The sequence below is a fragment of the Piliocolobus tephrosceles genome, chromosome 6 (genome assembly GCF_002776525.5).
Source record: "Piliocolobus tephrosceles isolate RC106 chromosome 6, ASM277652v3, whole genome shotgun sequence".
NCBI classification, from domain to species: Eukaryota; Metazoa; Chordata; class Mammalia; order Primates; family Cercopithecidae; genus Piliocolobus; species Piliocolobus tephrosceles.
Window position 1 is genome coordinate 76,531,882 of NC_045439.1, and position 21,368 is coordinate 76,553,249.

The 21,368-nt window shown below is 47.3% G+C and overlaps 1 protein-coding gene across 1 annotated transcript in view; it reads left to right on the plus strand.

Moving 5' to 3' along the window:
* The first annotated feature begins 496 nt into the window (after nt 1–496).
* The window catches only part of TNFAIP8L3 (TNF alpha induced protein 8 like 3), a 38,990-nt gene continuing 18,118 nt past the window's right edge, over nt 497–21,368 (plus strand). The window contains exon 1 of the mRNA XM_023227229.2: nt 497–859. Within this exon, the coding sequence (XP_023082997.1) occupies nt 808–859 (52 nt within the window). The 5' untranslated portion in view covers nt 497–807. The remainder of the gene's footprint in view (nt 860–21,368) is intronic.

Here is a 21,368-nt window from a genome sequence, read left to right on the forward strand (position 1 = left end):
CTGCCCGCGCCGGAAGAAGATTCAAACAGCCAGAGTTAGCATTACCTGCCTGTGTCTTTACTTCGTCGCTAGGTGCCAGGCCCTGCGCTCTGTCCCGCACATGCCTTGTCTTACTACTTCCCACAACAGTCCTACGAGGAAACTGTCATTTCCCCCCACCCTGCCCCTTTCCCTTATCACCCCCCACCTTCGCCCCCTTCCCTCATCTTCCTAGTGAGAAAACACAGGTCTCATCCAAGGTCTCTGAGCGGTGGAGTTGGACTTGAACCCTGGCAGTACCATAACTCGGTACACTCGGAATCTCTCCTTTCCTGCGCGAGTTGAAGCGCTTTTTCACCTAGGAATCTTACAAACTTGGCCTCACCCTAGGGAAGGGGCTCGGCCTTGCAAGACCAGCACAACCTCGCCGCGCGGGGGAAGTCCAAGGGCTCCGACGCAGGGCGCGGGTAGGGAGGCGCGGCGCCGCCCCCGGGGTATTTAACCCCAGTCTGGAGCCCACTGGGCGCCGGACGCTCTGGCTCCTCCGCGCGCCCGCCTCCCCTCCCTCCTCCCAGCTCTCTCCCGGCGCGCCCCACCCTCCGCCCCGCGCTCGCCTCGCGCGCAGGCACCGGCCGGCGGACGCGGGGAGCGGGGCGCGGGCGGCGCTCTCCTCTGCGGAGCCGCCCCCTGGCCGCTGCCGCCGCGCACCGCCCAGCCCGCGCCGCCAGGGCTCCAGCCGCTCCGCTGTCCGCACTGAGTGCGTCGCGGCGGCCCGAGCGCCCCGCAGACGGGCGGGTGGCCGTGGACGCCCAGCCAGTAGCCCGCAGCATGGACTCAGATTCCGGGGAGCAGAGCGAGGGCGAGCCCGTGACCGCCGCAGGTACCGAGGGGCCGCGACGGCCCAGCCGGGTGGGCTGGGGCTGGGGAGGAGGGGAGGCTGGGGCATGACATCGGGAAGCCGATCCTCAGCAGTCGGACCCCTTCCAGGCCAGGACGACTGGCGATTGCTCCGCGCCGTGAGTTTGCTTTGGGTCTTCCCCCAACCCCACTGCACTTGGGCGCGCGGGAGGAAGGGAAGGTGCATTCAGGAGTGGCTCTCCTTGCTGCCAGTCTCCTGCGGCGGGCTCTGGTGGCCCGGGCTGGGTGGGGGCGGGGAAGGGTTCGGGAATCCGCGTACTGTAGTTTGCTGCAGAGAGGGTTGCAACACATCTGCCTTTTGAAATAACTTTCCGAGCGCAGGCCCGGTCCTCGAACCTGGGTCGCTGGGACTGCGCTGCGGAGCAGGTGACTGGGTCCAAGAACGTGACTGGGGGCTCTGAGCAGAAAAGGCCTCGCGAGTGGATGGGGCAGGGGTCAAACCACAGCTTGCAGCTGCGGTTCCCGAGGCTGCTAGGCGAGCCCGTGCACAGGCGCTCGTCCATCGCTGCCGCGCAGCCGGCAGAGAAGGTCCAGAAGGTCCCCGCGGACGAGTCCCGAACACAGACGCGGGGGCGCGGAGCCGGTCTTCTCCTTTAAGAGGCCCCACCGACTTTTCACAATCGATAGTTATTAAAGCAATAGGTGGAAATAGGTGGATGCTTACTTAGGGAAGAAAAAAGAAATGAATGTCCTCCCCCGCCACTCCCTGATACTGAGCAACAGGAGGAAGCCACCCACAGCCGTGGGTCGACTTGCCGCCGGGCTCTGCCCACCTCCACTGGCCCGCTCCGCCCCCCACCCACGGGTCTACGCACCTGGGACCGGCTCGCCCTCCGCACGTGCCCACGGCTCCCGGCGCTCGTGCAGCTCTGAAGGTTAGCCCTGGGCCTGCAGTCCCGTGACCTGCGGGCTGGGACCCTCTTGTACAGACCGCGGCCCTGGCTAAGCCCCCACTCTTCCCAGTGTCACACTAGAATACTGACGGTGGGGACCAAGTGACAGAAGTCACCATCATTCCAGCCGTGGGTGTAGGAAAGGGAGGTTCGGGAACCAAGCAGGACAGCGCCCTGTGTATATTAATACCCTTTCATCCTCACAGCCGCTGGCCAGGCAGTTATTTTCATTTTACAAAGATTCCCATAGAGTAAAGGGCCTGCCCACGTCTCACAGCCAGGGAGTAGCCACGACCTAGTGACGCCCTTCACCCTGCATCCGATCCCACAGAGGGTGGCTGTGGCCTGCACCTTTGGGTGGGTGGGAAGGGCCAAGGCTGGCGGAAAGGAAATGCCAAGATGTTTGTATTTGAGGGTTCCTGTGTGTGTGCGAGAGCCACCTGCTTTGCGTAGGTATATGTGGATATAATTCATAAACATGAGCCCTTTGCATGCCTATATGTTTCTGTGACTAAAAAGTGCTGAGATTTTGCTTCACAGGTGGCTTGTGGATCTCCTGTCATCATTTAAAAGTTCCAGTAGGTGTTTTGTGTGTATCTATTTCGAGAGCGCAAGCGGGAGGGAGACATTGACACTGACACTTAACTCTCTCAAAATCTCAAGAACAGCGTTCTCTGTGCTACCCTGCCCAACCCTCCATCTCTTCTTCTGGTTGAAGTTAAGGGGTTGAGGGAGAAGGGGGAGGAGGATAAGGAGGCTTAGAGAAAGAGGAAGGAGGAGAAGCCGGGGGAGGGAGGAGTATCTTCAGAATCCCTGGTACTTCGGTGAAAGGGAAGGAAAAGAATTCTTCCGCACCCTGTTGTTTTCTCTCTACAGCCTGCCCCAGTGTTTACTATCCCGGTTATATTCACGGTCAGTTTGTGTCAGAAGGCCTCTGTGTAGCTGACAGCAAACATCACTAAGGTCAGATGGACCCCATGAAGAACAGGGCAGCCCGCTCTCGTGAGCTGTCACCATTTGTTTGCGCCTGTTTTCTGCAGTCACTTCTTTCTGCGTGTGCTTAAATCTCACAAGTCGAACATGTATTTTAATGTCACAAGCCATTCTGCTGAATGGCATTCAGTCTCACTCATTGTATTCCGTCTTAAAGTATTCTCCTGTATGACAGTACTTCAAAGCTGGATGTTAATTCACCACCTTGCTAGGGCTGCATCCTGTCAAATGGAAACCGTTGTTGCGGATTCACATGCAGGTTAGATGAGAGGTGTGTTCTCCTTAGAGATTGACCTTTGTCCCTACAAGAAACTTGACATTCATCCATGGACCTGTATCTATGAAAGCTGAATGGGTGTAACTGAGAAGTACAGCAGAGTGGGACCTCTTGGAGTACTTATATGTGTGTGTGTATCTGCCTCACAGGGAGTTGAGATATAAAGGCTATTTCCTCGTCCATGCCTTTCTATTTCCTGAATTTGTGGAAAAGCCCTGCCATAAGATGGACATTGTAAGTGTAAAAGGCTGGATTCTGGAACTGGACAGACCTGAGTTTCAGTCTCCACCTCATGGGCGAGTTATTTAACATCTCCAACCTCAGTTTCCCACTCTGTAAAACGGAGATAACAATAGTACCATAGGAGTTTATGAAGATTCAGTATAATAACACATGAGAGGTGATCCTGGTAATCATTTAGTAAATGGTAGCTGTTATTTTGGTTATTACCTGATTGGATTATTTGTTGTAAGAATATTGCTAAATAATGAACTCCAGTGTTTTAAAATATAAATGCATGTGTAAAACAATTAATGTTGCTGTTGTTATTATCACATTAATATAACTGCCTAAAGAGATTTGTTTTGTATTTTCTCCTTTTCAGTCTCTTGTTCATTCTCTGTCGTGTGTGCACGTGTGTGTGTGCTTGAGGAGGTATTTTTAGTTTACTTCTTCTCATCTTCATCCATCTTCCAGCACAAGGCATGAGATGGGGATATTCCAACCTGCTGCTTTCACCAGCTTCTCCTGCGCCTCTAGGGAAAGTTATAAAAACAGAGAACCCCTTACTCAATCCACCTGCTAACGTGGAGATGAAAGCGTTTCTTCTTTCATGGTGCTTCAAGTGGAAGAAGAGGAGGCAATCCCCTGCCCTCCACCTCCCCCATTCCATTGGTAAACCTTTTCCCTTCAAGGTGGCAGGAAGCATAGGAGGTGCTCACCTTCCTCCCTGCCACTTTTGCCCATCATGGTCACCTTTCTAGTCACCTATTGGCAGAGGAGTAAGAAAATCTCCAAAGACAACTCACTTTTTACTGTGCCACTTTCAAGAGACTCTTCCAAAGTTCCCCCCACTGTGTGCGTGCAGAGCAGATCTCTCATAGAGCAACACACTGCAGTGGAGGGTGGGGCGGAGGATGAAATTTGTCTCCATCTGCATTTTCTGTTTTTCAGGAAGCACAGAATGATGCTTCTGTGTCATTCTGCTGCCTGCATTCTCCACTGCGTTTCTGTCATTTTATGGATCTTTCTATGATTAGGGAAGAGGCAAGGTTTATGGAACACTGGATTCTTTCCAGAGACCCAACTTGGCACTTTTTCCTTTGGCAAACCCACCATCCATCTCTCAGAAATCCCAGAGCTTGATGCAGTCACTTGGGAGTGGCTAAGTCTTTCCTAAGAAGCAACAGGGGAGTAAACATTAGCGACCTCAGTTTTTTCCCCTTTCTGGCTTGGAAGATCAAGACAGCCCACCCAGCTGAGGGCAGATAAGCTCCTTCCTCCACAACTAGATGGTCCAGGGCAATCCAGCTGATGGTGCCTTTGTGCCTGGGTCGGTGTTGCAGAAAAGCATTTCCATGTGATGGAGTCAGAATATGATAGGGGAACCACAAGAGAAAAACAGGACTGGGAAAACACCAGGCCCCTAACTCTGCCCTTCCTGTCTCTCTCCTCCCCCCTACATGCTCAGCTTGGTCCATGTGAACCAACTGAAGGAATAGATGGGATTCAATAGGATCCTGTTGAGGAGGTGGCAGGTGAGAGGGAAAGACATTCCAGAAGTCATACAACTTGTCTCAGAAGGCACAAACAAACAGGAGGGCAGCTAGAATAGAGGGCACATACTGGGGAGTTCTGGGAGATAAAGCTAGGTGAGTATAGGGAGTAAGTTAGTCTTGGCAGGGCCTCTGGAGCCCCCATGATTCTTGAGCAGAGATGTGACCAAATGAAAGCTGAGTTTTCAGGATGTACATCTGGCAGAGATGGAGAGATGCAAGGTTTGCCTGGACTTGGCACCTCAACTCCCAGGGTATGGCCACAACATCAGAAAAGGTAGTGGCACTAAGGCGAGACAGAAGAGGGAGGGTGCAAATGGCATTTCAGAGAAATCAACAGAATTTGGTGACAGATTGTACAAAAGCAGTGAAAGGAGAGGGAGAGCTGAAGGAGACAGTGGCATGTTGTGTTGGGTAACGTTCTCTGGAGGCAGGGAAATGCAGGAGATGGGCTCTGCCACCCCACAGACGCTCCCTCTTCCTTCAGGCACTTAGCAGTGATGTTTAGGGTAAAGGTTCTTTTCCCCTTTAGACGGTAAGTTTCACAGGTGCATTGGTTTTGAGGCACTGTGAGGTTTGAGAGTTTGTTTATTCTCATTGCTAGGTTCCTTGCAGAGACTGTTTGGTAATCTTTCTCTACTGACAGATTGAAGATAAATGGGCTGGCCTGCTAAGGGCAAGGACAGCCTGGGAATGATATGCCATTTGGCTATTAGTCATTTTCCCATTTCTTGTTCCTGTTTGTTGAAATTTGCATGGATCTCTGCCTCATCCACAGAGTAAGCTGTAGCTGCTTTGGGAGTCAGGACCTTGTCTTGTGCTTCTTCATGTTTCTGAGATTTTATGGACATAATAAGTGAATGAGCATCTTGAGGAACCTCCTGAGAACTTTGTCCTAAAAGGCCAGACCAGCAGCCAGAAACCTGTCCTATAAAGTAGACAGGATGCCAAGGCTTTCCCTCAGTGTTTTGTTTTGTTTTAGTGTTTTAAGATTTCTTGTACTATCTGGGACTCTGTGTTAGGAATTATGGGAAATGCAAAGAGAAATAAGGACACAGTTCACCCTGTCGTCCAGGGCTTGACATTGGATGAGGAGACAGGGTATGTCTACTGATAACCACAGCCTGGGCCAGTGAATGAAGACTCCTCACCTCCCTTACCTGCATCACATCCCCAGTTACATCTCCCTTGACACCAGCCCTTCCTATTGCATACTTTATGGTTATTCCTGTGCTGGACTGTTAGTTAGCTTCCTAAGGACAAAGACTGGGTCTTTTTCATCTGTATCAGCCCATGCCACCCATGTCCCCTAAACATAGTGGCAGGTTGCTGGCTGGATAGGTGGGTGGGTGGGTGGGTGGTTGGATGGATGGTGTTGTGGGTTGGTTTGCTAGGAAGCAGACTCTAGGATGGAGGTCAGCAGCATGCACAAGGTTTATTTGGAACTTCTCTTGGAATTAATACCTGTAGAAGGCAAGGGAAAAAAGGGGGAAAGAAAGGGAGCAGGATTGGGCAGAGAAGCTGAGCTAACATGTAGACCCAACAGCCTCAGCTGAGTCCATGGGAGCTCTGGAGCTAGAATGGCTCATCATAACTATTCTGAGTTGGGGTGAGAGGCCAGGCCTTTATACCTTTACACCCCCAAAATAAGCAGTCATTAAAGGCAAGCCATTTCAAGGAACGAGGTATGACCTTGGGTGAGACTGTTCCCTCCAGCCGAGGGCTTCTGCAGGTAGCACTACCAGCCACTTGTGGAGGAAGTCCTTCGTTCCTGAAGGGGGAGTCCGTGAAGCACATGGCAGTGGTCACCACAGGTGGCCTCCACAGATCTTTAGGACTGTTTACTAGGGATGGCAGGCCTGTCTACCAGCGGAGTTCAGGGGATACTTATTGAACTGCAAACTTTGTCTAGACCTCTTTGGGGCAGTTTCAGTTGCCAGATTAAAGTGGCCATTCTAGACCTCATAGCTCTGAATCCAACTGTTCAATCCACACAGTCCAGTAGATGCCGGCTGATCAGCTCTTTTGTGTTCAGAGTGGTGCCAGGTGCTGTGATGGTATACAGAAATGCGCTTAGATGTGCTCCTGCCTTCCAGAGGTTTGTAGCCATACTGGGGAGAGAAAACCCACCCCAAACTGGATCTGTAAAACTGGGCATCACCAGCAGTAAATAGTGCAGGATTTGGAGCATGGGGCAATGTGATTTGGAGTTCTAGTGGGAAGGCTTCTTGAGGTGAAAACTGAGTGTATATGAATATATACATGGAAAGCTCTATTTCCTATGTTATTTTTCTCTTAAAAAATACAGCACTTGCCTTTTTATTTGTCAACAAAGCTAAATTATAGTCACACCTTCCATTAGCACAGTTACCTAACTGGTTCATTTCCCTCCAGCATTACCCTTGGCTCCCATTCAAATTCACATGTAAATCTCTATAAAGACACTACATAAATAACTTTGTTTTGTTTTTCAGTCACTTGGCTTCCAACTCTTTATGTAAAATGCCTGTGTAGGTGGATGTTTGGGCTGTATTCTATACAAATATAGAAATAAAAGGATAGAGAAGAAGAATTTAAAAGACAAGTTTCCTCTAAAAATTCAATCCAAAAAATCATATAAGGAGAGCAAATATCCTCCCCCTTGCCATATATATATCTTAAGGTATGCTAGAAAAATTTTATTACATATCAGAAATGCTCTTTTTAGGCAATGGCATGGGACAAATTCTGAGTCTACTTTAGAACAATCTTCATGTTCATATTGGGTTTCCTAAGCATCATTGCCTGGGAATAAATTTGAGCCTGTTCATGGAAAATCTACCAGTGTGCAGACTATAAAAATGGAAGGCTTGGCAGCACAGAAAGTGCTAGACACACCCTAATAGAAACCAATATTTTGTAACTCAGTTCTCCGGGAAAAAAAGGAGACACTTGGTGGTGTCCAATATTGTTTTAAACTGTTGAAAAACCACAGGGGCAGCCACTGGCTTCTAGGTTGTGTTTCAGAAGTAAAATGTGCTTTCTGGGAAAATATTCTGGCCATGAAAGGAAGCATGTTAGCCATACGTAGCTTCATGGAGACTCCTGGTTTATATTTTTGTAGTAGAAGCATCCAGTTTCACATGAGGGAGGAGATTCTGGAAGGAGCTGTTGCTAGTGAGCACACACATCCCACGCTCCTGATTTGGAGCCTGTGGGTTATGCTGGGAAGGTGGACAAATACAAAGTCAAATACGGGAGGTAGGTGAGGGGGGCCATCTGCCCAGCAGGCCTCTGTGGCAGCTCTTTCCTGCCACAATTGAGTCCTGTCTCCTTGGTTTCCTTTGGATAAGACTGAGAAAGTGAGGGTGGGAAGACTGGGATTGGGGGTTACAGGATAAGAGAAGCCAGGGTTTAAGAAGTTATGGGCCGGGTACGGTGGCTCATGCCTGTAATCCCAGCACTTTGGGAGGCTGAAGCGGGCAGATCACCTGAGGTCAGAAGTTCGAGACCAGCCTGGCTAATATGGCGAAATCCCATCTCTACTAAAAACACAGAAATTAGTTGGGCATGGTGGTGCATGCCTGCAATCCTAGCTACTTGGGAGGCTGAGGCAGAAGAATCGCTTGAACTCGGGAGGCAGAGGTTGCAGTGAGCCAAGATCGTGCCACTGCACTCTATCCTGGGCAAAAGAGAGACTCTGACTCCAAAAAAAAAGAAGTTGTGGCAAAACAAGATGAGAAATAAGATGGCATGATCCTTGCCAGCCCAAGGTCAGCCCCCGGGGGCTGTTAGTAAACATAAAAGTATAATGATGTTTTACTTTTTTATTTATCCTATATTAATTAAGCACTTACAATGTATTCAGGACTGGGTTAATTGTTTATATGGTAGTTGATCCTTATACCAGCCTTCTGGGCTACGTACTATAAATAGCCCCAATTTATAGAACAGAAAACCAAACACAGAGAGGTTAAGTAACCTGCTTAAGATTGCACAGCTTCTCAGTAGATATGAAGCCAGTCTAACTCCAGAGACTCTTCTCTTGCACAGGTAGACTATATAATTAGATTCATGGATGCCACCAGGCTGCCTTGCATCCCCCACACAGCCTCCACGGTGCCCAGAACCCTGACCCTTAGGCTGCCTCTGTTAGGGAAGGGCATTCTGCCTCCACAAATGCCTGCTTTAAGCCGCAGACATTCCCTGCATTAGCCCAGTAACAACATGGTCAAGGACTGGCTGACTCCGGCTCCAGATCAGGGGATGGTAAAGGGCGATCTGTGAGGGAAGATGGGAGAGTCACCATACAGCCACTGCTAAGGAGAAGGTCCTAGAAGGATGCTGCAGCTGTGGGCTTCTGGATCACACGGGCCTGGTGGGAGAGGAGAGAAGAAGGTTTGAAAAGCAGAGTTGAGAGAGATACCAAAGTCAAGTACACCCTTTTTCAGAGTGTGCTTGAGCTGGGTCCTAAGACCTTTTTTTCACCCCAGCATTTAGAATCATTTCAGATATATAATCCCCAGGACATGGTGACCAGCAGGACTTGAGGAGAGAAAATTCAAAAGGTACACATAGTGAAAGAACTTGACATTCAGAGCTGGATGACTCAGTTTGTGTTTCAAGCATTGTCGCTTAGTTATTGCTTGTCAGTAACATTATTTTCTGACAAAAAAAAGTACAAGCTCATGGTAGAATATGTGAAAACAGTATAAAGAAGAAAACTAGATTGAGCCCTAAGAGAAGACTGCACTCTTCCAAGAAGGCGGTCCAAAAGCAATTCGAAAAAGATGTGAGAGCTTTATTTAGGGAGAGGGGAGGGTTTAAAAAGAATGAGAGTCCTGTTTCTGAAATGTTGACCTGGGATGCTAAAAACATTTTGTTCCACTGCCAGGCAGTGTTAGAACAAGAACTGGAGGCCAGATCCCGTGGTTTCTTTCTGTTTACCCCAAAACATAGGTAATTTAAAGAAAAAAAAAAGGATCAGAGAGCTATTCCAGGTATTGAGATATCAAAAGGACTTTTGCTCTTTTTCCTTCTGACACCTTCTACTGTGTTCTTACCACTCCCTCCCATCACCTGCATTTCCTTTCTTAGGTTTCTCCATCCTGGGCCCATTTGCCACAGGTCAGACCAGCACAGGCCCACGCTAGCACGTTGCCCAGGGGCTTCCTTCCTTTGGGTAGGCCCCCTTCTCTTTCTGAGTCAGAAGAGCCCTCCACAAAGCCCTCAGAAGATAAGTGCATTTTTTTTTTTTTAAATACTTGAGAGGCATTTGGTAGGTTTTACAGATGTCCAGGGACAATTGCAAAGGTTAATTTACTTTGAGCTTAAATAGCTACTAGCTTCAAGAAAAGGTTTATTGACCACTAGTTCTCCAATTACATTTTATCTTTCTTTAGATTGATTTTTTTATTGTAAAGAAACTGGCATGTTTGTTCATCCATGTTAGGTCTCTCTACCTTTAGGATTTAACTTCATAATTCGCTGAGTCAAACAAGGCAGGCAGAGCTAAATTTATACAGGGTCAACTTTTAGAGAGCCCACAGCAGTATCTGGTAGGTATTAAACCTGAATTTTTGTGGCTCTGTTTTGTTTCTAACTTATCTGTGTATAATCCTGGTTTCCCTATACCCTTCTTCAGTTGCTCCGCCTGCATCCCTCATTAATACTACTTTTTCCTACCTGTGTCCCCTAAGATGGAGCTCTTGCCTTGCTTTTTTCTGACAAAATACTTTCTTTTAGAAAAGACCATCTGTTCTTATAACAAAAACTGTAAGCTTTTGGGAAGCTAAAGACTCCCAAAGTTGTACTCTAGCCCAGTCTTCTCTCCTGAGCAAGAATCCTGTCTTCTAAAGGCCCCAGACCCCTCCTCCTTACTGTTTAGGAGACACCCCAACACACCCACATCCAGGCCATCACCTTTCCCTCACTTTTTCCCAACTCTGCTGGTGGCCTTGACAGCCACCAAGTCACTCGAAGTTAAAAGACTGTGAAATCATAGAACACTGAAATCTCCTCCACACATGTTCTCATAGCAAAACAATGACATGGATAAAGCAGGTATTACCGTTCCCAGTTTACAGATGAAGAAACAGATGCAGAGAGATTAAATTATCCCAATCACAAAGTAAATGGCAGACTTTTGCTATTTAAAACTGTCCGGGGCGAGGGCAGAAACAAACCTAAATAAACAACTTGAATATTCAGTCAGATATTTATGGAATGATTAAATACATAATGACATTTCCACACAGTGGGATATTATTCAGATGTTAAGGAAAGTTAATTTGAAGAACATTTGATGATATAGGGAAATGTTCACATTATAACATTGTCAAAGAAGGTTCAATAATCTATGATCCCTGTTTTGCTGTATGTACGTATATACATAAGTGTGCATATACACACCCACCCCTATACATATGCCCCTTTGTATATGGAGAAGGGGAGAAATCTCCCCTCACATTCACACACGTAAGCACTTGAGATTTTTTGTTAATGCTAGAGCAAAATAAGCCACTCTGTGATGAGTGTATAGGTAATTTTAATTGTCTTCTTTGTACTCTTCCAGATTTGTCTTCAGTGAGTACATGCAGCTTTCAGCTGGTAATTTGTTTTTATAAACAACAGCCAAGTGAGCTGCAGTGCCTGTTCCCCAGCTCATCCTCCTGCAGGCTTGTCCCAGGCCTCTCCATCCTCTCCCTTGAAACTTGCTCTTCTATCAATTCCCTGTGTTCCTTTTCCCCTAGAGCAGTCCTCTGTGGCCCCCTCACTGGCTCTGCCCAGCCCCCTGCCTGGGGTGATCCAGCCTTCTGCCCTGCACACCCCCTGCCCTAGCCTCAGCCCATGCTTTCTCTGGTGCCTCCACCACCATCACCACCTCCTATTCTGAGCCCACCTGGCCTAGCCTTTGTGGGCCTCCATGCCATGAACAGAGGGTCAGAATAGTTAATGAGCTTGTAAATATGAGACCTACAGACTGACTGAGGGCACTGCAGCCTCCCAGTCTAAACGCACCTGTGGGTGAACCTATGGATTCAGCCATCTTGGCTGTCTTGAAACTCAGCATCACTGCTGCTCGCTGGCTGACAGGAGGTCCAGCTGGCAGCTCTGACCCGTGTGCCCTCTGCCACCCTTCCTCTGTCCTTGACCTCTATCCCAGATATGAGTGACGTTCACTTCCCACATTTTCATTTCTCTATACTAATTTTGTGTTTTTATTTTTAAATTAGAGAGGGAAACAAGGACATTTAAAAGTCTGTTATAACAGGATTGTTAGCTTTTAGGAGGTATTGGTGTGCCACCACCACCGTTAGTCCATCGTTCCAAAAAAAATTATTGAGAAGTGATGTGATACTAAATATAATGTGAATTTATTTCTGAAGGAATTCGACTGAAATTTAATTGAGGATTCTTTATGCATCTTGAAGCTAAAAATAAGAGCTCATACGGTGGTCCCAGAATTTCTTACTCCCCTCTAGCCTCCCAAGCAGAGGAAGCCCAGTCGGGAAGCTTCTAGAAAAGGAAGTGCGCACCATTTAGATTCACATTTAACAGAGTTTTTAACCCAGTTTTAAATTAGCCCTAATCACCCTTAATAGTTGGTATTCCCCATCAGCCAGGATTTTGTCTATCTTTATTTACTTTCTTGGTTTATATTATGAAAAATGATTTATCCTTACTCCTTTTCAGGTATAAAATTATACAGTCAGGTGCCATGTAATGATATTTTGGACGTGATAGTAGTACCTAAGCTTACAATGGAGCTGAAAATTCCTTCCACCTGATGGTGTTTTGACGATCTTGACCCTTTGTAGGCAGAGACTAATGTATATGTTTTTCTTAGTTTTTAACAAAAAAGTTTAAAAAGTAAAAAAAAAAAAAAAAATTAATAGAAAAAAGCTTATAGAATAAAGCTATAAATGAAAAAATAATTTTTGTACAGCTCTACAATGTGCTTGTGTTTTAAGGTAAGTGTTATTTAAAAAGTCAAAAAGTTTTTTAAAATTTAAAGTTTATAAAGTAAAAATGTTTCAGTAAGCTAAGGGTAATTTATCACTGAAGAAAGAAAAATGTTTTTTATAAGATTAGTGTAGCCTGGGTGTACAGTATTGATAAAGTCTATAGCAGCGTACAGTCATGTCCTGGGCCTCCACATTCACTCTCTACTCACTCACTGACTCACCTGGAACAACTTCCAGTCCTGCAAGCTCTATTCATGCTAAGTGCCTTAGAGAAGTGGACCATTTTTTCTCTGTTATACTGCATTTTTACTGTACCTAATACATGTTTAGATATACAAATACCATTGTGTTATAGGTGCCTACAGTATTTAGTACAGTAACATGCGATACAGGTTTGTAGCCTAGGAGCAAAAGGCTGTACCATGTAGCCTAGGTGGTAGTGGGCTTGACCATCTAGGTTTGTATAAGTATACTATATGATGTTCACACAATGGCAAAATCCCCTAACAATACATTTCTGAGAACGTAGCCCCATCAAGTCACTCATGACTCTATGCTGATTATGCTTTTCACCCTTCCAGAAAACTCCCCTTATTAAGAAAAAAAAAAAAAAAAAAAAAGTCACTCTTTCTTAGTTTTCAAGTTGAAAGCAGGAAAGTTCCCTTATTTAGTGCCTTTATGAAGGAGCCATCTTTTCTTATTATTTGCAAGTAAGTGACAATGACCACTGCGATTTTAAAAGGAGAGATCAGGGAATATGAAAGGGAGAATGATTGAGATAGGAGTAAATTGTTGGACAAAGGGAGCATTGTGCCCAGAATGATGGATAGCTCATCCTAAGACCAGCAAGCGTGGTAAGCACAGGGGCTGCTACCAACCACCCCTACCAGGATTTCTCCTCATCCTGGGAGGGAGGTCAGTGATGTGCCAACACTCAGGGAATGGATGAGGAGGCCTGTTTCCACCCATTCTTAGTGTTTTGCTTTGTTTTCTGTTGTGTTGTTGTTAAAAAACAAACTATGTAAAAAATAGCTCTGCCAAATTGTCGTAACCCAATGGGAGTGACTGAGGTCTGAGCAGTGTTTGAAGAGGGTGGAGGTTGGTGCTGAGACAGCACACAGGTGGAATCAAGGCCACATGAGGGCCAAGAGCAGCTGGTCAGTGTTTTAGGGAATCATGGGGCACATGACAGGAGTGCTGTAAGACAAGTCCATTCTCTCATGAGTCACTGAGTCCCGTCATGGCTGCCCCAGCTTTCTTGGGCCCCTCCACCTGGAGGGTAGCATCTCTTAAGCTCAAAGAATCTAAAACTTCCAGAAAAGCAAAGCTGGGCTCCCCCATGGGCCCTACCCATCTTGTCCATACTCCAGAACCTCAATTTCTCCTCCTGACTTTGCCCTGTCCTCCCCATCTCCCTGGTCCCAGCTCTCTGCCTTACCTGGGATGTCTTCCCTTCCCTGGCCCATCTCAGGCCCAGATGCTCGTCTCCATTTTCTCTGCCTTGGGACCCCACCCACCCCCACAAACCCTTCTGAATGCTAGAGGGACTAAGGCAGTGAAAAATCCAAGTCTTATGGCCATTCCTGGAGTCGAGTCACAAAGCAAAAATCTTAAAAGCTTCCAGAGAGGAAAAAACAGGCCCTTACCAATGTATACTAGTTTTCTAAATAGCAACACTGAACTTTAGACAACAGTGATGCCCTGCCTTTGAATTCTCAAGGCAAATGATTTCCAACATAGAGCTCTGGACTAAGGCAAACCATCCATCAAACGTGTGGTTGGATAAAGTTTATCATCATACGATGATAAAGTCATCGTATGATATGTTAGATCCCCAAAAATGACTTTATCATGCCCTCTTCCTAAGATAGCTGCTTACTCAGGAGGCAGCCAACTGAGGCCCCCAGGCCAAATCTGGCCTGCCACCTGTTTTTGTGTTTACATTTTTAAGTACGCCTTACATGGTTATTTATACCTTACATTGTTATTTAAGTACCTACACAATATTCTCTATTTTGCCTTTTTCTCCTTTATTCTCTGGCTCTTTAAGGCAGTATGCTGATACCTGTGCTGGACCAAGTGCTCCACTGAACCGAGGACTAAGTTAAGAAAAAGGAGTCGTGAGATCCAAGAAACAGGAGATAGACACAGGAGAGAAAGGGTAAAGAATGAAGGGAGGACCCAGGTTGACTGCCTGTGTCAGGCATAGAGAAAAACATGCCCAGAGTTGAGTTGGGGGACAGAGGGCTGCCAGAGATGTTTTCAAGAAAATAAAAAATGGAAACAGTTGATTAGTTGATGTGCTTGAACCTGTTGAGAAGAACTTTCTATTCTGCTAGGAACTTTAGGAGTGAATTGGCACTAGACAGATAAAAAACTAACCAGGATATTAAAAAGTAGTGTTTAACTCCTGGGAAAACAAGATGAATAAGAAAGGAAATGCTGGCATGGAAGTCATAGGACACTACATGACTCAGCTATGAATGATAGCTAAATCATAGTAATGTCATCACTGAAGTTTGATTTAACCAAATGTTGAAAGAGAAGCAAATTGGAAGGTGGAAGGAGAAATGAATGGGAAAGAAAGCTAAGTTTTCACCTTCTATAGTAGAAAGTTAAAAGCAAATAAAATCAAGAATTAACAGTGTACACATGTAATTTAAATATAGAGAAACAGCTAAAATAGTTTAAAGTGTTTTGTCTGTAAGGAGCTAGCATCAGAGGTGTGTCAGGGATGCTACATTTTGTTATAAGCCTCCCTCGTAGAATGACTTTTCTTTTTGTTCTTTCTTTATTTTTTATTTTTATTTATTTATTTATTTATTTTTGAGACAGGGTCTTGCTCTGTCACCCAGGCTGGAGTACAGTGGCACCATCATAGCTCACTGCAGCCTCGAACTCCTAGCCTCAAGTGAACCTCCCACGTTGACCTCCAAAATGCTGAGATTATATGCATGAGCCACCATGCCCAGTCTGATTTGACTTTTTAAATAATTGTACCCTGTATTACTTTGAAAATAGCTTTTTTAAATAAAAAGAAAAGGAGTGACAGAGCAACCTGGTGAGTGATGTGGCAACCATGCCCAGGTGGGAGTGTCTCAGGCCCCTGGTTGGAGGACATGCCAGCTCTCGTTATCATTATTGCTCCTGACATGAGCATGAATGCATTTCAATAAAATGTCGAGTGAGAGCCATGCATTCAAGCAATGAATATTCTCTGTTTCAGTCCCTGGCTACAGTTGCCCAGATAAATAAGCTTTGGTCCCTGCCTTCAAGGAGTTCACAGACCAGTGGGTGATAAAATTCCTCATCCAGCTAGTGGATGATTGATGGCTCCACAAGGTGATAAGTGACAGGGGAGGTGATTGCAAAAAGAAATTGCCTAGAAGTCAGAAGTCATTCAAATGGAGCCCTGGAAGCTAAGCAGAAATTGGACTGGGAAGAGAGTAAGAGGTCAGTGTCCCAGCACAGGGACAGAAAATGCAAAGGTGCAAATGCAAAGGTGAGACCTGCCTGTGGCCTGGAGCCAGAAGCTTAGGGTTTGTAGAGGGTGAAGAGAAGACAGATGTCAGTTCAGTGGCCTGGTGTGCCATGCTAAAGAGTTGTCTGGGCTCTGTCTTGAAGTTTATGGGAATCCCCTCGAGGCCCTTTCTAGAGGAGCAGCATCGTGGAAGCCTGCTGTCAGCCTAGTGTGGAAAATAGAACGGTAGCTGGGGTAGAGAGATGAGCAAGGAGACAGACAAACATTCGGGGAAGAAACCATAAGGCTCTGTACTGAGGTAGCGAGAGAGAGGCAGAGGAAGGCAGGTGCATTTAAAGACATCACAGAAGCTGAATAGACAGTTGGAGGCCTCGTTAGATATGAGAGGTGAGGGAGAAAAATAAGGCAAGGATGGTCCCCAGGTTCTTGTCTGGACACAGGCCGGTGGCAGAGTCACATATAATACAAGGAGACTTCAGGAGGGTTGGAGAAAGGAGCTGAGAGAAATATTGAATGTGGAGGAGGAGGGATCTGTGGGAATCCAGGTGGAGAGATCGGGCAAGCAGTTATGTATGGGAGAGTCCCCTGGACTGGGGAACATATGGGGCAGGAGTCAGTCCATGGGACAGGGGTGGCATCTCACACTTTGGGAGTGTCTAGCAAGAGAAGAGGACCCTGAGTGAGCTCGGGAGGACCCCCAGACATGAGGCATAGACAGAGGAGGAGGAGGCGTGGAGGAGGCTGAGGAGGGCCAGGAGAGGTGGGGTTAGGAAAGCAAGACCGAGAGAGGGTCCCTGCTGCTGGCGGCCAGGTAAGCCGTGTGTATCAGGGCTGCCCTCGGCGTTCCAGGATTACAAGTAGTTAGCATATCTGCCCCCGGAAACAGCCTGTAGAACCCCCACTTATATGTGTGACAACCGAAAATGCCCTCCCATGTTTCCAAACACTCCTCAGGGCCAATTACAAGACTATCTGGTGACCTTGGTGAGAGCGGTTACCATTGAGTCTGTGGTGAAAGCCAGGGAGGAACAAAACCACAGCTCCTCTGTCCTGCCGTGACCATTCCTTCCTCAGGCCTCTTCCGGGGCTGCCCAATCGCTATTTATTTTTTGAGGTTTAAATGTATATTACTGAGTTCCTAGCACACGTCAGGGACGCCACGGTGAACGCAACAGTTAAGGTGATGCAGAAGTTTTTGCTCCTTAGTTCAGCTGAAACCGGGTTCTCGTCACATGACCAGGAAAGATGAGGCCCGTAGACACTTTGAAAGGTGAGGGGAGCAGAATGTATTAAAAGAAAGCTCTCAGCTTAAGAAATAAGAGGTCCTGCTAACAGGCTTCCACCTCAGACTGAGTTCCAGGCCAGCACACTCGAGCTGAAGAGCCCAGGCTCCTCCCCCTGCCCAAGGCGCGAAATCCCGATGCTCCGCCCCCGTCCCACCAGTGCGCATGTGCGCATTAGTCAGCTATAAGCTGTCGGGGAAGAGCGGGCAGACAGGGGCTGTTCTACCTCAGGGTTGCTGGTTTCATCCGGGACCGGCCGTTGGGTCTTTCAGCTTTCAGGCCTTTTTAGGCTTGAAGGGGGTGTTTTGCCAGGGACCCCTTGACTATCTCCTGCCTCTATCAAAGGTCTCCTCTCTCGGAATTGCCAGGGAACAAACAATTGAAGCCGGGTGTGGGTTCCTTGACTAGGCCCCCTTGCAGAAGATGGGAGCTGGGTGGGCAGCAGGGCGTGCGTGGCTTAGGGAGGAGTTGCGCAGAGCAAAACGGGATGAGAGGCTGGGGAGACAGGCCGGGGCAGTTGGGATGTGGGACCAGCGGGAAGAGCTGGCCTTGAGGTTTTGGACACGAGTCCCACCCACAGCTACGTCAAAACGGGGCGGCCTGTCTGGGCCAGGGGCCTGGGGGGCCTGGCAGTCTGTGGTTTGGTCTGTGGGCGCTGAGGCCAACACAGGAAGAGGCCTTAGGGAGAACTAGCATGACGCCTGCTGACTGCACGCTCTGTGGCGAGCACAGGCCAAGAGCTGACAGGAGGCTGCGGGCTAATGGAGGAGTCAAGGGCCCCAGGAAAACAGGGGAGGGAGCAGCATTTTGGAGGGAAGCCACAGATAAGGAAAGCTGGAGGCTCTAATGTCGATGCCCCAGGTGTTACAGAGTGAGAAAGAAGCAGGAGAATTCCATTTATGAAGAATGGCGGGAGCAGAACCGGGGGGAGGGCGCGGGGGAAGGGCAGCAGGAATCCGGCGCGGGAGAGGAGGAACGCGGAGGACCCTCCACAGGCATCAGCGCACATCTGATGCGCGCCCAGATGATGACAAAAATTCAATTTATCATACTTAAGGGGTTACTATTAAGTTGAGAAAAGAAAGCAAACTAGCAGAATCTTCTAGTCTGCTTTCTCATTTAACAGACCCAGAAACAGGTAAAGAGATGACATGGCACACAGTGAGTGCGCTGGCGGGGGCAGGGCAGGGCTGGAGACTGGGCTCTCTCTTCCACTTCCTGCTGCTGGCTCAGTGGCAATAGTCAGGACCAGGGCTGGGCTCTCTTAGTTTTCCCTGTATCCGGGGAGCCAGCTACTCCATGGATATACCCTGGCATCTTGATTGTGCGAGACAGCCATTCTCAGCATCTTTGAGTGACCACACCTGGTGATTTGATTGGAAAACAGTGAAACCTTTTGGTGGTACTATTTTATATTACCATGAAGTATAAAGAAGTATAAAAAATTGTATTCTGAGCGATTTGTGGCCTTAGAGTTTAATTTAGAAAGGAAGACTGAGAGAAAGTCACATTTCTGAGAAGCTTCCAGGAAGTTAAACCTCCACAGCTAGTTGGCCCCTCCCCTTATGTCATGTGAATGGGATTCCCCCTGAACTCGAGTGGTTTCATCACAGTAGCGGTCCCAGCAGAGCTTAGGAGCCCAACCTCAGGAGATCTTGCAAGTATCATCCCACCTCCCATCTGCTAACAACATCCCTCAACACTGTCATTCCACAGGCCAGATATTGACCATGACACCAGCCAGACATTCCACAGGCCAGATATTGACCATGACATTAAAAATGTGGCTTGACTTGTCTTAAATCTGTAAACAGAACCAGTTTTACTACAGAATATATGTAAGGGAGATTATAAGCAATATATTACATGTCCCTTTCCTGCTGTTCCGCATTCAGATTGACTGAAATCCAAAAATGTCATTGTTCAGGATTCATATGTCACTAAAAAAAAATCAAGTAGAACATTGAGGAAGCCGTAATGCTGTTTGCCAAATCATCTCCCATCCAGAAGTACCTTCTGGTTTCTTCTCCCTCGTGTGTTCCGACCTCTCAAGTACAGCTAACAGTTTCGATGTTGTTAAGCTCACTAAGCTGAGGGTTTACATGTTACTACATTAATTAATTAGAGCACCTTCCAGTAGCCTCAGTCCTTTAGGTTTAAATACCCACTGCCGCAGGCCATGTTTTGTTTCTTTTTTCCAAGATAGACTGGAGTTTCTTCCATTTTATTGTTTTGCACATTTTAGATTCTGCATCCATACTCCAAAAATTACAGCATTCCAAAGACTGACATTTTTATTGCATTAGGCTGTTTACTAATTTCACATATTACCGTGTTGGCATGCTCCCATGGCTCTGAATGTGGCATCCTACTGGTGTCCTTGTTAGCAGTCTGGTGTTCTGAGCCTGGGTTCTTGGGTGCCTGCCGTGGTGGAGAAAGTTTGGGAGTTGCCAGCAGAGAGGATTACCCAGAGAGACAGAACGTGGACTGTGCTATTCCAATGCCCGACAGCTCCTGAGTATATTAAAATAGCTCATGAGTGTGAAGGGGTGTAAATGGGGAGGCTCCGGGGGTGGCAGGAAGGAGGGGTGCTGCTGTCCTGGAGAGAGGGTTTACTGCTGGAACTGAACACTGAGAGCGTTGTGGGCGATCCATCTGGCCCCCAGGCAATGCTGCTGTTGTTGGGGCAAAGACAGGCAGAACCCAAGTGGGCCAAGCAGGTAGCTCCATATGAAAGGCAAAGGGTGGACCTTGTGCTCAGTTCAGAAGGCATTTGAGTAAATTCAGTTCCACCTGCACGCTGTGAATATTCACCTCCTTCCAGGTGTGGGTCCTGAACTGATAGAATCTGAGCGTCAAAGAATAAGAACAAACATGCTAAAATCATTCATTCAGTCATTCATTTACTGAGACATATCTACAAGACATATACTGAGCAACTTCTACATAGTAGGCACTGACCTGCTTATGGGGATTCACAGGTCTTCTGAGCATCAGTCCCTAAGAACTCAGCACCAGATGTGGAAAGTGGAGGGCCAGTCACAGTGCAGCACAGGAGCAGGGCTACCACCGAGCTGGGTGTGAGGGCCAGCCTCCCCAGCAAGCGGGACATAAGGGTTGGCCAGGGGCTTATGGTGGGAGAGGACCTTCAGCTGCAACAACCAACCTGTCAGCTGTGCTTCTGCAACCTGGGCGAGGGTCCACTGGTTTCAGCTATGGCACAAGAGAGTCAGGGCATGGTTGGCAGCCAGGGCAGCACCCTCAGGGAGAACCGGCTTGATTTCTGGTACTCTTTGGCTGTCATTTTGACTATTTCAGACAGTTGGGTTAGGGCAAACCCATTTTTGTGAAGAGTTGAGCCTCCTTTTGGCTTTGAATTGGGCAAGCAGGCGTCTGGTAGGAGGGATGGAATCCGTTGGGCAGAGCCAGAGGAGTTCTGTTCATGGAACTCCTCTTCAGTGTTTCCTGCCACTTTGTTACTTAGGAAGGAGCATTAGAAAGGAATCTTACCATGTGCCAATAGGCACCCTTTTCCCCAACAGGCAGCCTGCTGCTAGGTTGTTACTTCCTGCAGATATTTCATAGCAAAAACTGGAAGCAGTTTGAAACCTACCAAGAGGGGACCAGTAGAGAAAATGATGGCATGTGCTATTGTCAAAAAACAACGATACAGTACATTTGTTGTCATGGAAAGATACCCTCAGAATGTTGAGTGAAATGCAGGCGAGTTTTACTAAAACTGTCAAAAAACAGTTAATCGCCACCTTACATAAACACTCTCAGACATAGAAAAAGAAGGAAAGCTACTCAATCCGTTTTATGG